The sequence below is a fragment of the Drosophila mauritiana genome, chromosome 3L, assembly GCF_004382145.1.
Source record: "Drosophila mauritiana strain mau12 chromosome 3L, ASM438214v1, whole genome shotgun sequence".
Classification (NCBI taxonomy): domain Eukaryota; kingdom Metazoa; phylum Arthropoda; class Insecta; order Diptera; family Drosophilidae; genus Drosophila; species Drosophila mauritiana.
Genome location: NC_046669.1, coordinates 14339864 through 14353967, shown reverse-complemented (window position 1 = coordinate 14353967; position 14104 = coordinate 14339864). Strand labels below are relative to the sequence as shown.

The 14104-nt window shown below is 39.8% G+C and overlaps 3 protein-coding genes across 4 annotated transcripts in view; 1 reads left to right on the top strand and 2 right to left on the bottom strand.

Moving 5' to 3' along the window:
* The window catches only part of LOC117141805 (venom dipeptidyl peptidase 4), a 71371-nt gene that overhangs the window by 10600 nt on the left and 46667 nt on the right, over positions 1 to 14104 (bottom strand). Inside the window, exon 2 of one of the 2 annotated variants that reach the window (XM_033305452.1) lies at positions 1044 to 1136. The exons of the other annotated variant lie outside the window; for it this stretch is intronic. Within the exon in view, the coding sequence (XP_033161343.1) occupies positions 1044 to 1091 (48 nt within the window). The 5' untranslated portion in view covers positions 1092 to 1136. The remainder of the gene's footprint in view (positions 1 to 1043; positions 1137 to 14104) is intronic. 2 annotated transcript variants of the gene reach the window in all.
* On the top strand, positions 3691 to 4629 carry LOC117141813. Its single transcript, XM_033305466.1, has one exon. The coding sequence runs from the start codon at positions 3781 to 3783 to the stop codon at positions 4561 to 4563; it is 783 nt and encodes a 260-aa protein (XP_033161357.1). The 5' UTR covers positions 3691 to 3780; the 3' UTR covers positions 4564 to 4629.
* LOC117141816 (thioredoxin-2) lies at positions 8260 to 8932 on the bottom strand. The gene has a single exon (XM_033305469.1). The coding sequence runs from the start codon at positions 8830 to 8832 to the stop codon at positions 8413 to 8415; it is 420 nt and encodes a 139-aa protein (XP_033161360.1). The 5' UTR covers positions 8833 to 8932; the 3' UTR covers positions 8260 to 8412.

Genomic DNA, 14104 nt, shown 5'->3' with positions numbered 1-14104 from the left:
ACGATGGCTTGATTTTTGGCAGCTCGTCTGAAGGATACTGGAAACATGGTAACGAATCATGTTAATTGAGGCTGGCAGCGCCAAAAACTTGTCATAACCGAAATGTAATTGATTTGCAGACAAAAGGGACACAAGGTCGTGGAATTTGTTGGCACGTATCCAAGATTCTTTAAATGCACATATGTGTTTGTTGAACCAATTAACAAATATTAATATTATTCTGTAACGCAACTGTTAACAGTTCAGTTCAATTCTTGTTCTATAAACCTTCTTGATAAACCTTCTTCTATAAGCCATTCTCCTTTCCCATGAGAAATATATAACTCCTTTAAGCTGGACCCATGTAAACATTTTCATTTCACCTAGAATACTAAATTTAGAATATAGAACGTAGCCATAATAAATTATATTTCTTTGACACAAAAACCCACAGCCCATCAAGTATGGGCGTGTGCGTACGTGTTCCAGACACCTAAATGTAAGCAATAAAATTTCAACAAAATAACCAAATGCATAAATATGTTTTAAGTGCTATGTGAATAAAGCCCCGAATTGCCTTAAATATGCCCATAATGTATGCAAAAATAAGAAAAAAACACACGCGCACACACATAGAAAAATCATTGTTGGAAAAAAATAAATATTCAAACAGAACGGGAGTGTGGTATCACCTAACCACTTATGGTGCCCTCATCCTTCTTGAAAAGCCAACTATAAAATATGCAGCACAAACAATGGTTTTTGGAAAATATCCGGAACAAAATGCAACCAAAAATCGGTCTGCAAAAATCATAGCAAATATAAACCGTGCCAGCAATCAAACAGTGAATATGTAAACAAAAGTTGATACTTAAATGGCGTGGGATCAAAGGGTTTAATTACCATTACTATATTCATAGCGTTGAAGGCTTTAAATGCATGCAATATTTTCCGTATAAATAATGTGTGGTATTGCGGGCATTTGTTTGGGGAAAACCCCTTTTTTTGTGGGGTATTATATTAATGTAGAGATAAAGTATGGCTGAGTTGAGTAGATTACATACCTGATCGCTCTGTGCTGTTTCAGTCACCGAAACATCATTACCAGACATTTTATCGGATTTTAATTACTTAGCTTCCCGCGTTTAACTTTGCAGCTGCATCAAAAAAGGGATAAACTTGATTTTATTTATATAGAAATATGTATTGTTTGGTATTTCATTCAGTTTCCAGTTCGACAATTCTCGTTTTGCATTCCGCGTACATTTCTTCGGAATTTTTTCTGACATTTTAGCAATGATTTATTGCACACATTTTATTTGCATTTCACATGATTTTCGAAAAATGTTCCCATCTGGATGGGAAACGTTTTCACTTCGTCGTGGATTTTTCGGAGCGTTTTAATTGATGCCTGGATTTATTACAATGCGTTCTATTTCTTCATATTTTTGGTTATAACGTACATATGTGTTTTAGAAATTATTGGCTTAAATTTGTTGCCAAGCTATTTTTGATTCAGGTTTTTGCTTGGTCAATATATTTGATATTTATTTATTTATATATTTTATTTCATTCTTTTATGCCACACGTTTTTTAAGCAGCCGAGTAATTTATCCCAAGAAAATAACTACTGTCTGTCACTTAATGCAAATTAAACAATTTAAATGAGCAAACAAACCAAGAAAATTGAGAAAGGAACGAAGACACACCAAGAAGTTTTTGTGGCAGCCACACACACACACAAACACAGACAGCCAAACTGCGCATTGCACATAACTCGTAACTCATACGCCCCGTTGTACAATGAGAATGGCCGCGTTTATAAACGTTTGTTTGCCTGTTTGTTTGTTTGTTTGTCGGTTGGTTTGTTTGCCCGCCTGACTGCGGTTTTTCAATTGTCAGTGCCAAAAGCGAGCCAAGCGAACCCAAGAGCCCAGAATGGAGGAAAAAGTTGGAAAAAAAAGTAAAATAAATAAGAAATACCAAATAAATTGAATTGCGTAGCCGACTATAAAGAGACAGCCAACGTAGGTGAGTGGAGCAAAGCCAACTGGAAGCGAAGATAAAAGCACAGCATCCCCAATGGCAAATGGTAACGAAACGAAAAAAAAAAGTCAACAAAAACAGAACAGGACACACAGCTAAACAACAAATATGATAAATGTGCTGCGACCTTTGTGGTAATGTGCATAAAATATATTTCTAAATTGTCAAACGGATGCGAAAAAAGCGTCCAAGAATAACTTTGATGTTATCGAAAGAGGTCGGAATACATTTTTAAAGCATTTTCTTCAAAAGTGTGCCTTATCATTTATTACACAAATTATTTAATAGTTTTTAAAGCTCTCTTGGCAAATTTACTGCTGTGGCTCAGACTTGGCAAAATTGTTTGGCTTATGTTGTATACACGCGCCACTTTAATCCTTAACGACTGTCTATCCATTAGGTCATTTTATGAACAACTGACCAAGGCGCAAATAAATATTTGAAAACGGCCCATTTAAGTTGCTTAACTTGCGGTTGAGCTGGAGCATAATGTTCCTTAGTGGCGGTCACATCTGCCGGGCTGCCTAAATGCATTAAATATTAATGAGCTTAAAAGCGGCTAGTAATTTGTTGTCCCCAAAGGGGGGGTTAAGCCACGCTCAACTGACAAATCGCCTGGTTATTGATATAGGAGCAACGATTATTCGCTCCCCCAGTCGAATGGTTGCCTTTGAAACTTGTCTGCTAATCCAACAGATGCAATGTGCTCGACGGAGTGTTTGATTTTTCATTTGTGCATTTGTCAAGTGCGAAAACGAGAAATTGCAAGTGGCAACCGACGGGCAGCGGATGGCCAAACAAACAAACGCTGGGGAAAATCGGATGGGGAGCAGGGAAAACCCCAACAGAAGTTTCATCAATTTTACACAATCCACTTAACTTGAAAAGCCAGGGGGCAGTCACTCACAGAAACCAAAAAGGGAAGAGCTTCATGCACAACAGTTCTCCATTTTTTCCAACTCATTTGAACTTAAGTTAGTGGCAAGATGATTTTGTCGAAACTGCAATTAATTACCGGTCGTTAAAAATTTGAGGGAACATTTAGGGGAGACAAAAATCTGATAAGAAACACTACAGCCTAAATTCTAGAATATTTTTTTCTAAACATTTATCAGCATTTTACAATCGAATTCCATTTTTAAGCATTCTTCGCTGCTTGTAAGCATGTAGACTGATAGAATGGTAACACATTTCAGTTAGTATATTATAGATAATAAAAATGGATAATAGGCTTTCCACACATGTTGGTAGATAATAGGCAGGTTCTTTAAATCAGAAAAGCCAAACTCCAATATGCACGTTCTCAAAGGGAAGCAAGATCCATAAAGGTGACACATAGAGCACAATATATATATATATATATATATATATTTGTGGCAAATATAGCATTTCAAATGAAATTTAAAACTCTCGACTTAAAAGTTAAAAACCACTTGATTGGGAAAATAAAATTGTAAGTTTCGATATATACTAGGTATATACTAACTATTCTTTGTCGTATACTAACTATTCTTTCTTTTATGCAATCGTCTTTTGTAGTCACAAGTACTAAAGTTTAGAACACATTGAACATGAATAATCGAATTTAAATACCGTATGAACAATACTTTTTTTATAAAAATACTTATAAATATACTATTGTCATTCTGGCCGGTATTTAAACGTCAAATCTCTGAACACAACAATTCGGAACTCCTTTGAAGCAGTCATTTTATTTTTCGTTGACCCTCCTGGCCTTTTTCACCGAATTTTAAAATGTCCGAAATCGAATGGTGTGCAGAGGTAGATGAGTTGGACAGTGAGGAGTCTGGGCAAGAACGGACTCCATCGATCGCTCCGGAGGACCTGAATGACAATGCAATTCTGGCAAGTCCATCGGATTCGGGTACGGATACGGATTTGCTATCATCGCTATCGTTATCAACCACCACTGTGGATGGCAGTCAATCATCAGGAACCGAAGAATCCAACCTTGATCTCGATACCGGACATTTCGGCTTGCGACCTGTGCAAGGTACCACCAACTTGCGACCCCATTCTACCCTTACGTCCTCACCATCAGGACCACAATTAGCTCTATCATCACCATGGCAAGTAATAAGGAGACGATTGAGATCCCATCGGGAAGTGATCAACCGTCCCTCTGGCCGATTCGAACGTAGGGGACGCCTCTCTACTAGCGAGACCGTGGAAATGATTCGACTGATCTCGGAATTCATGCAGGATCTAGTAAATTCTCGTCCCTCCCTCGAAGTTCAAAGAGGCCGTAATCGTATGCGGAGGGCAGAGGGCATAGCTCGACCTCATGCTCGATCCCGACTTGATGCTCAAAGGGTGAGAGCCGCATCCTTACACCGAACTGCTTTGAGAGCTGCTGAGCAATTGATTTCGGCTCCAAACGACCAAGAGCTGCGGCGTGCAAATAGTGTTAGCGATTGCAGCCAGTGCAGCAGTGATGAGGAACAGGATCAAATCGATGGCAAGAATAGAAAGCCTACTGTTCCCAGTCATCTCACCGAATGGTTGTATCCAATTTAAACTGTAAATTGTGTAATATTACAATAAACTAAGAGTCATTGTTCTGTCAGACTCAAAGAAAGCATAGTTTATTTTCGATAAAATTATTACTATCTGGGTATGAAAATATCGGGCAAAGAATGTATCTTCGTTGACTAAGTTCGAAAAGAGCCTCATGACTCTTTTTCTCAGAATGATGAAATGGAATTAAACAAATATATCGAAAGTCATATAAGTAAAAGGCTAAGCTCTTGACTTCGTTCACTTAAGAGCTGTAAAATTCAGCTAAGATGTTAAGTCTCCTGAAATGGATAACAACTGGAAGCAATTTGCTTTCGAGTTGGCGCCACTGGACCTGCTACTTGTTGAAAGTCTTTAAGGTCTTTTCATCTAGCTTTACCTCCATTGTTTTCCCTAGATTTCCATGCAGCCACTGCCACTTCATACGGGAAAGTGTTTATATGCAGCTGCGGGGGTGGGAAGATGAAAATAATAATGAATTTGCGGCATGCCACACAAACACACACAAATATATCGAAAGTCATATAAGTAAAAGGCTAAGCTCTTGACTTCGTTCACTTAAGAGCTGTAAAATTCAGCTAAGATGTTAAGTCTCCTGAAATGGATAACAACTGGAAGCAATTTGCTTTCGAGTTGGCGCCACTGGACCTGCTACTTGTTGAAAGTCTTTAAGGTCTTTTCATCTAGCTTTACCTCCATTGTTTTCCCTAGATTTCCATGCAGCCACTGCCACTTCATACGGGAAAGTGTTTATATGCAGCTGCGGGGGTGGGAAGATGAAAATAATAATGAATTTGCGGCATGCCACACAAACACTTGCTGCGGCCGCAACATGCGCCAGATTTCAGCTCTGGATATCAGCAGTAGCTACACATGCATCAGCTCCGGCCACAGTCCAATCTCACACAGAGAGAAAATATAGGAGATTTACTTTATGAAAGGTAATAATCGAAAGTTGGTATAGCTTATAAATACAGCTTGTAGATATAAAGAAATTAATAAATTTCCTTGTTTTAATCAAGACGTAATATTTAACAATTCTTTGTATAGTAATGAATTGCGTTGTGAAAAAACTTTTCAAATTTAAAACATTATTATTATAAATCATCATTGATAATAGATGCGGGATTTTAAAAGACCGTAATCAAGTCCTTCTATGACATTATAGAATTTTTATGTAAAATATGTGGACAGCACCCATTGATTGTTTACAGTGCATACTCAATGGTATCAACACTACCCAACCATCCTGGTTCTTTCCTTAACCCACTGTGCGGCATGTGTGGCAGCTAATATGTTGGCTTGGTAGTGTCGCCTCTTGGAGCCGTTGAAAAATGCACTGACATGTGCCACAGCTGCTGCTAACCCCCAAAGTCCCGCCTCACCGCCTTCGGCGTGCCGGCCCCCATTTTCCCATTTTCACCACCCCCTCTGTGAAACAAATGCACAGGGCGTGGGCGGTTGCGTGTGCTGCTCAAGGGGGGCGTGTTGATGCGCTGAACAATAGCTATAAAAAGGATTAACTTGCATAACAAAGGAGAAGCCTGGCGGAGGAGAGGCGTGGGTTGGCTTTCGACCAGGCTGGCAGGGCTTGGCATATAAATTTCAACGGCCAACGCAGCAAGCCGAAGACTCGGCATTGGTCGAGTTCCAAATTTATGGCCACACTCCTACTCCGATTTCCCATTTTACCCGAGAGCATATGGTTTCGGATTTACTTCCATTGTTTATCTGTAGTTTGCCTCAAAGTTTCACTGTTCACTGCACCACATATCATTTGAATGCTATTATTATTGTTAATTGATAAATGGAAATTGCTGGAAACATTACACCGTTTTGTTAGTATTTGAATTATCCTAAACACTAAAATATCTATGTCTAACACTTGGCCAGGAACTATATAATATTGAAACATTTTTGATGTTGATTTATATTTATTTATCATTTGAATGCTTGTTCACTATTGATTAAGCCCAATAAATTAAGAATAAGTTATAACGTTTTAGGAAGTATAAAACACTGCATATTTTAAACGGCAAAGACCATTTTAATATTTTTATATTGCGCGATCGCAAAACCCACAAGGAAGTCACCTTATTTGTTTATAATATCAAATAAAAACTTCATTTTCCATTGTTTAACAGTTCGTGTCATTCCTTAAAGCGCATTACCATTTAGCCCCGCTTTAACCCCATTGCACCACCTTAACCCCTACCCGGGCCCCGCTCCTTTGTCCATCCTTGTGGCGCCGGCACGAGGAAGACAGCATTTCAGTCAACTGCAACTGCTGCAATTTCTCATTTTAATAAAAATGCAAATGTCTCTGGCTGAAGAAAGTCAAGCTAGCATCAGCTAGCTGTCTCTTTCTATTATCGCTGTACCCGTCCCGCCCAAGCCGTCACTCCCACGATTTTTTCTCTTTTTCTCCAGCATCCTTTGCTCATATTAAACGCTGGCAAACTTTTCGATTTTACGGTATAACGAAAACAAAAGCAAGAGCTTTCAAAAAAGTGGCAGAAAAATAAAATAAAAAAAAATAAAAAAAAATACGGCAAGGCAAATAAGTTTTCAATAAGGTCCTTAAGAATGTTAAAAGGAATGAAAATAGAGGATTGTACTCGGCTGAAGGTTGAGTAAAACAAAGTGTCAGTTTACAGCTGTCAGTGCCCAAAGGACATATCATCGCTCTCCCTCGCTCACACTGTTCCCCTCTCTGCCGCACTATTTCCGGTCCTGTTGCTGATTCGCATTTAAAGTTAAGGCTGCCAGATGGGACCGCAATGTTGGCGGATTGCAGTGGTGACAATCGAAAACAGATTCACAATAAAAATAGTAGTTGTTTAATTTATCAATTCATATGATTTAGGTTTGCATGCCTCTCAAGGAAAATGCTCCCCAATTAATTTTCTAATTTCTAAACAATTGTTTCTAAATTGCATTTCACAAGCTTAGAAGAAACCTCTTGCTAGAATTTAATTTGAAAAGTCTGTTTTGACACGTGTTTGGTGACTTTTAATTTATAAGTTTTAATAAATAAATTATGATTTTGACAGTGAATTGACTTCAATCTAATCAATCAATCAAAGGATGTTATGATTTCACAATTCAGCCGGTATCAGGTAATTAATTTTTTGGGCTTGCAAGGCAGCATCACTGCTAAAATATATCCCACTTGGTTCACACCACACATCGAGCATTGAGCCGTGCGGGCCGCGCTTAATTAATCTAATTGAAATAATGGCAGCGACAGGCGAGAGTCGCACATATGGCCGGCTTACGGCCACTAACAATGGCTTAGGACAATGCCGGCTCCCTATAAAGTAGATCCCAGATTGCAGTGGCATGAGGACTCCGAACAACAAAAGGCTCTTTGTTTTCAGCGAGGCGGGTGCGGGACTTGAAGTGTGCACTGTTTTAGATAGCCAGGCTGGAATCTACTTAATTGGGAATCTCGTTAACGGCGCCACTTAAAGTGGCAGCGGTTAAGGTCAACACCACTCAGATTTAATTAAAAAATATATTTGGCGAAGAGAACATAGATCAAATGACTGCTTTGACATGACTTTGCAGCCTAAAACCTAACATAATTGACTTTTACCAAATGTTAAATAGAAGATGGTATATTATTTTAAGGTACTTTTTTTAATTTTCACTTTGTAGAGAAAATTAAGGCTTAAAATTGAAAGCCTAATATAAAAGTACTGAAATGCTGTTAATATTGGAAGGGTATAGGGCAGATTTGTATATCACAACAATTTTGTCAAAACTTTTTCACACACTTTAATTTCGATCAATGCTTCATGATGATAACCAGACTAAAAGACCACCAAGAATGTTAATGTTTTAGCGTTAAAGTTTCGGCACGGTAGCTGCACTAGCACCAGCGCCTCCCTCTTTCGACTTGTGCTCCTTGGAGTCCTCCACCTTGCCCACAAATTTCTCCACCGTGCTGACGACCCTTTCGACATTGCCGCCCACGAACTGGATTAGTGTCACTCGGTTTTTGATGATCAGAAATGTGGGCATGCTGTTGACCTCGTACTGAACGGCCAGATCTTCATTCTCATCCACGTCAATCTTGAGGACCACCATCCGTCCGAAGTAATCCGATGCCAGTTGCTCCAAGCGGGGACCAATCATCGCGCAAGGACCGCACCAGGTGGCAAAGAACTCGACAAGTACGTATTTGGTGGTTCCCGCATCATCGATGAGCTTATCGAAGGAACTCTTCGAATCCACAATGATGACCTTCTTCTGCATGGCAGCCATCGGAAACCGTCGTTTTAGAAACTTGTTTCAAAATGTTACCCACAATTTTTCGAACTTAAAATTTAGAGTTTTTAGGCGCTGTAGGGTAAGTGACAAATGGTTCTTAGCTAGTTGCCCTTTATTTTCTGCTAATGGATGTGTTTTGTTTTCAGTCGGTGGGCGTTTTCCGACTTGCACCTGTTTATGTTGTTGTTGAGGCTTTTCTTCTTAGTCCTAGGTGCGCTTTTTAGTGGCTTGAGGGTATAACTACTAACTAATAAAAATTTCAAAAACCCAAATTAAAAGAATGTATTTTAGTCAATTGTTTAAAGATATATTCATTTATGAAAAATTTATTTTTTTCTATGGAACATAAGTTCATTCTTATGTTTATTTTATTTATAATATAAGCTAGTTTGATTAGTTGTGTTGTGAACATGTTTAACCCATATAACTTAAATGTGCAACCACTATTCAAGATGCCATGTTTTAGGTGGCTTAAAGAGGACATAACTGCTTTGTCTTTCCATTCCAAAGCTTTTTATAGTGCTGTCTGTTTGTTTGCCTTGTCTTGCATTTGTCACAAATTAAGACAAATGCACCGCAGTATCTTGAGTGTGTTTAAGTCGCCCTCGCCCCTTTCAACTCTCAACTTTGGTTGCCATGTAGTATGTTTGCTCGCCACAATGGGGGCGTTATCTCTTGAGTGTGTTTACCTAAGCCTTTCTCTTACTGTCTTTTTGCTATCTTTCATGCTTTCTTTTACTTGGCACTTTTTGTACTGTGTGGGATTTTGTTCACGTGGCTGTTTGCGGTCTAAGCCCGCTTCAAGTGTATCTTTCAGTTGATTCTAAAATTCTGTTGGCTGGTCTCTTTAAGCTCTTGGCACTTGCCATTGAGATAGTCGTTGATAATCTGGTGGCTGTAACACGGCTTACTGAGCAAAAAATGATCTCACTATATCTGCGATATATGTGCATCTGTATTCCAAAAATATATTTGGTGCCAGAATCAATGGCAGAACTCTCATATTTGTTTTTTTATTTGCATTTAGAAAGATATTTTTCTGTGTGTTGTTGTTTTTTGCGTCTCTTAATCTGCGACTTGCATAACCTAATGAGCGGCGCTTTGCGACGGAACGAAACGGAATCAAACGGAAATGGCTGCCGCGTGTGCAACGCTGGTGCAACATGTTGTGCAATCAGTTCAACATCCGGTAGTAGGAAGGATTTTTCGGTCCTGCCAGCGAAAGTGCTGACCTCGAACCGCCGCCAGAACGTTGCGAATGCTAAAGGTAATAAAATGGCGGGCATGAGAATAACATAAGTATCCAGTGAACATATTTGGCCGCCATATATTCGTGTTTTTGATGAAGTACTCGGCGAGTAGAATAAGTCACGTAGCTGGCAAGACAAATTGCTTCAAGTGCTCGAAACACGCTTGTGGACTTTTAGTTTCCTCGGGCTAGTCTGTTATGCGGATAGACAGTTATTTTTATTGCGCATACGCCATGTGGCTGGCATGCGGATTAAATACATACGTATATGTATGCGTTTTGCGGTCAACTAGAAAATGGGGTCGAAATGGGGCTGGGATTTCTGTTACCCTACTCTTGTCACAAATCAAATTTCGGTGCCTCTGAATCAGAAGATCCGGAATGCGTGATGGATTTCCTTGGGCTTTAGTGCGAACCATTTTACGTTGATGGATATATAGTTGTGATATGGCATATGCACTTATACTTATATTTCACACCCAGCTCAAGGCATAAAACCGCCAGGAAATCTGAGAAATTTGTTCGTCATAGTGTGAAGTTTTGAGATAAGCATGAAATGCCAGCAATTTGCCCCCTAAGTGTGCCGTTTTCAGGATTTCTGCAGTTTGGCTTTGGCTTTCTGCTCTCGGCTTGCAGGTCAGCAGATGGTTTTGTGCGTTGCGGGCCACATAATTGGCTTTTGTTTTCCGAAACAACAACGGAATTGGTGTTACGGAGCACGTTTAGGCATGTCAATGCCAGATGCTGGCTGACAAAATGATGAACAATCCGAACACAAAACACTGAAAGCAGAAGACAAACCCAACTACCAACACCGACACCCAAACGGCAATTTAAGTTAACAAGTTTATGAGCTCCGTCGGGCGACAATGAAAGTCCCTGCATTTCGATTTTATAGTGCGTCGAACTTTGGGCTAAAGGCACACACTTCCTGTCACCCTTACTTCCGTTTCCCATATTGAGACACTGAGGGAAATACTACTGTGTCTCCTAAGACCGCAATTACAAATTTAAAATTATTTGCTATTAATATCCATTCCATTTTAGAGCTTATTTTGTTATACAACAACTCTTGAAGAATATTTAAAATTATTGTTAATCCTGCTATTTCTTCAGAGTTTCTTTCTGTGCAGCATTGCACATTCATTTGCCAGCCAGGACGAGCACAGTATGGTTCCCATTCCTGCCTGCCACGGACGCCTTTTGTCAACGAAAATCTCTCGAAAACACAAGCAAATTTTATTTGCTGCCAAAAATGTTGATGCTCGAACCGAAGCTGGAGATTCTCCCCCATTTCCCAGGCACTCAGCTCCAGCATTTTTCCCTAGCTGTTCCTGTTGTTCTGCTTCTGGGACTACCGAACTTGGGCTTACCCCTAACCACATGACAGTTGGCATTTGGCGGTGCTGAGCCTTGTAATGAGCTTGGGCGTGTGGAGGAGGTCCTTTTTAGGGGGCTTTCGGGCGGAGGATAAACAGGAGTAACAGGAGGCGTTGGCGCATAAACAGGAATACAAGCACGGCCCTTGGCTTGGAGCACTCACAGTTTTTACAAGCTGCTAATGTGGGGCCCGACTTTTGTTGGTTTTCTGTTCGGCGCAACCGTGTGAATGGGATTTGCATTCGCCTACTGAATTTGGCAGCCAGAAGTCCTTTTATGTCCGGGCTTTGGTGAGAATCCGCAAATTGGGAGGCTGCAACTCATTGGAATTGCTTCATTCGGGCTCAGACTTGGCGGGGTACTTATCGACCCCATGGAAATTGGGCCGACTGTACTTAGCCGCGTGACAGTAGGCCTATTTTATTATTTCCCAACCTAGAGGAGGGATTTCATTCTAGATAGAAGGCTAGGCAGAACTTCTGTTGAAGTCTTTGAGGACATTTAGAGAAATAAAATATTTATAAAAGTTTAACGTATTTAGTTTGAGAATTGTTGTTTTCGTTATTATAAAACTGATAATCGGTTAAGTTCAATTATTGGTAGAATATTATTATTTATGTTAATGGTAAATAATAATGGTACATATATACCATTTTATTAATTATAACTTCATCATTCAATTATATGATTGTAATCAATTGACTTTAAATTGTAAGCAATCGACTTCTGACGTGACTGTACTTGATTCAGATCGAACCCCATCCTGCCAAGAGCTGCCCCATAATTAATCACTTTAAAATGCAAATATTTTGCCAATACTTAGCCGACAGCTTGCAAAATGCCTCAATAAACTAAATGCCACAACCAGCAAACGTCAGCTCCCTAAGCAGCTTTCCTCGAAGTCCTTCGCCACTTTTCCAGCCCCTTAACCCACGACTCGGGCAAAAGTTTCAATCAATCAAATGCCATGATAGAAATCATCAACAGCAGGCAGTGAGCAAAAAGGATAAAGGCAGTCGAGTAACTCCCCACAGAGCTCATGGAGTGGCATGAAAACCACATGTGCCCCAACATTTTACGCCCCACATGGCGAAAGGAGTAGCTCTTTTCCCGAACGGGTTGCCCTGGTCGTGGTCCTGTCCCTGCTCCTGATCCTGTTCCATAGCCTTTCCTTGCTTCCTAACAAGCTGCGTCAACAAACTAAACCACTTTGAAATTAACACGTTACATTGACATTGACAGCATTATGCGTGGCATGCCAAGTGTTGCTGAAACTAGAAACTGGAGCAGGAGCATGCTGAAGGTACAAAATCACACTAAAAAAAGGGCTTTATATAAATATTCACAAAAAAGGTAAACGCAATGCAATCCCAGCAAACGCGACGTTAAATTTAATCCTATGTTTTAACTCACTTAAGTATGTATCTCTTACTTATTTTAATTTAAAAAAAAAATATGCAATTAAAAGGTAAATTTAAAATATTAACAGATCTTCTTTTTCAATTTAACGCCTTTCTTCTTTTTGTGCGCCAATATTTTAGTGAGATATATTGTAAAATATTTATATTTATATTTATTTAAATATAAAATAAGATTTAATATTGTATATATTTACTTTTACTATTTGGCAGAGATTTTTCATAAGTGTAGCTCCATGATGAGGCAATGGCAAGCTGTCACTTACTGAAGTATCGCCGAATGCTGGGTGGGAAAAAAGCGTGAGGGGAGAAGAGGACTCGCACAGAAGCGGAAGTCGCGCAAAAAAGGCAATTTCCGTTGTGTGGTGTGCGTAGATATGCCCAAAAGGGGCAAGAAGGAGTGTGGCGGTTGGTTGGAACCCGAATCGCGGTGGCATCTCTGGCACAGGAATTACCAATTCAAATGTCAGGCTATGGAGAAACACTTCATGCGGAATTAAATTCAGTGTCAATTGGTATACCGCCTAACGAGAATTGTACGCTGCTGCTGCTGCTGCTTGAATCCGAATGCACGAATTCGGCAGCCTTAACCCATTAGTTACCCGGCAAGGTTAAGGCTCCGGGGTCCTTGAGAATTGTTACCCCAAGCAACCCAAACAATTTTTCAACTTCATCCATTCTTTTCACTTTACTTTCCACCTTTTTTTTTTAATTTTCGTGCGTGCTTGAACTGACCCAACAGAATTTATGTTTGGCAGGGATAACCCTTACCTAACCGGAAAAGGGGTAAAAGCAAAAATTAGTCAGTGGCTTGGGACCACGGCGGCATTGAAAAGTGCAAGTACTGCAAAAGCAAACTGTGCGGAAATATTTAAGGACTGGAGAGCTCTCGGGTTCGTTTGTTGAAGGGGTTCCAGAGCTGTTTGCGATAATTGGAGGTGCCGGTAGAGAACTGGCGAACGCAATCTATACGCAACACGAGTTGGTATTGCTTAGATTAATTCTAGTTCAGTTCTTGATAGGGAGCTGTCGCCTTTTATCGATGCCACAATCTTTCTATGAACACGACCCGATAATTTCATCTATCAGTTGTAAATTGTATTGTAGAGTTTATAACTGGCAGTCAAAGTCTTTGGTTGTGGAACAGTTACTTAACCTCTACTTTACCTTCTCTATAGCTATAGTAGAAATGAGTTCGATTTCTAAGATCCATTTTTTA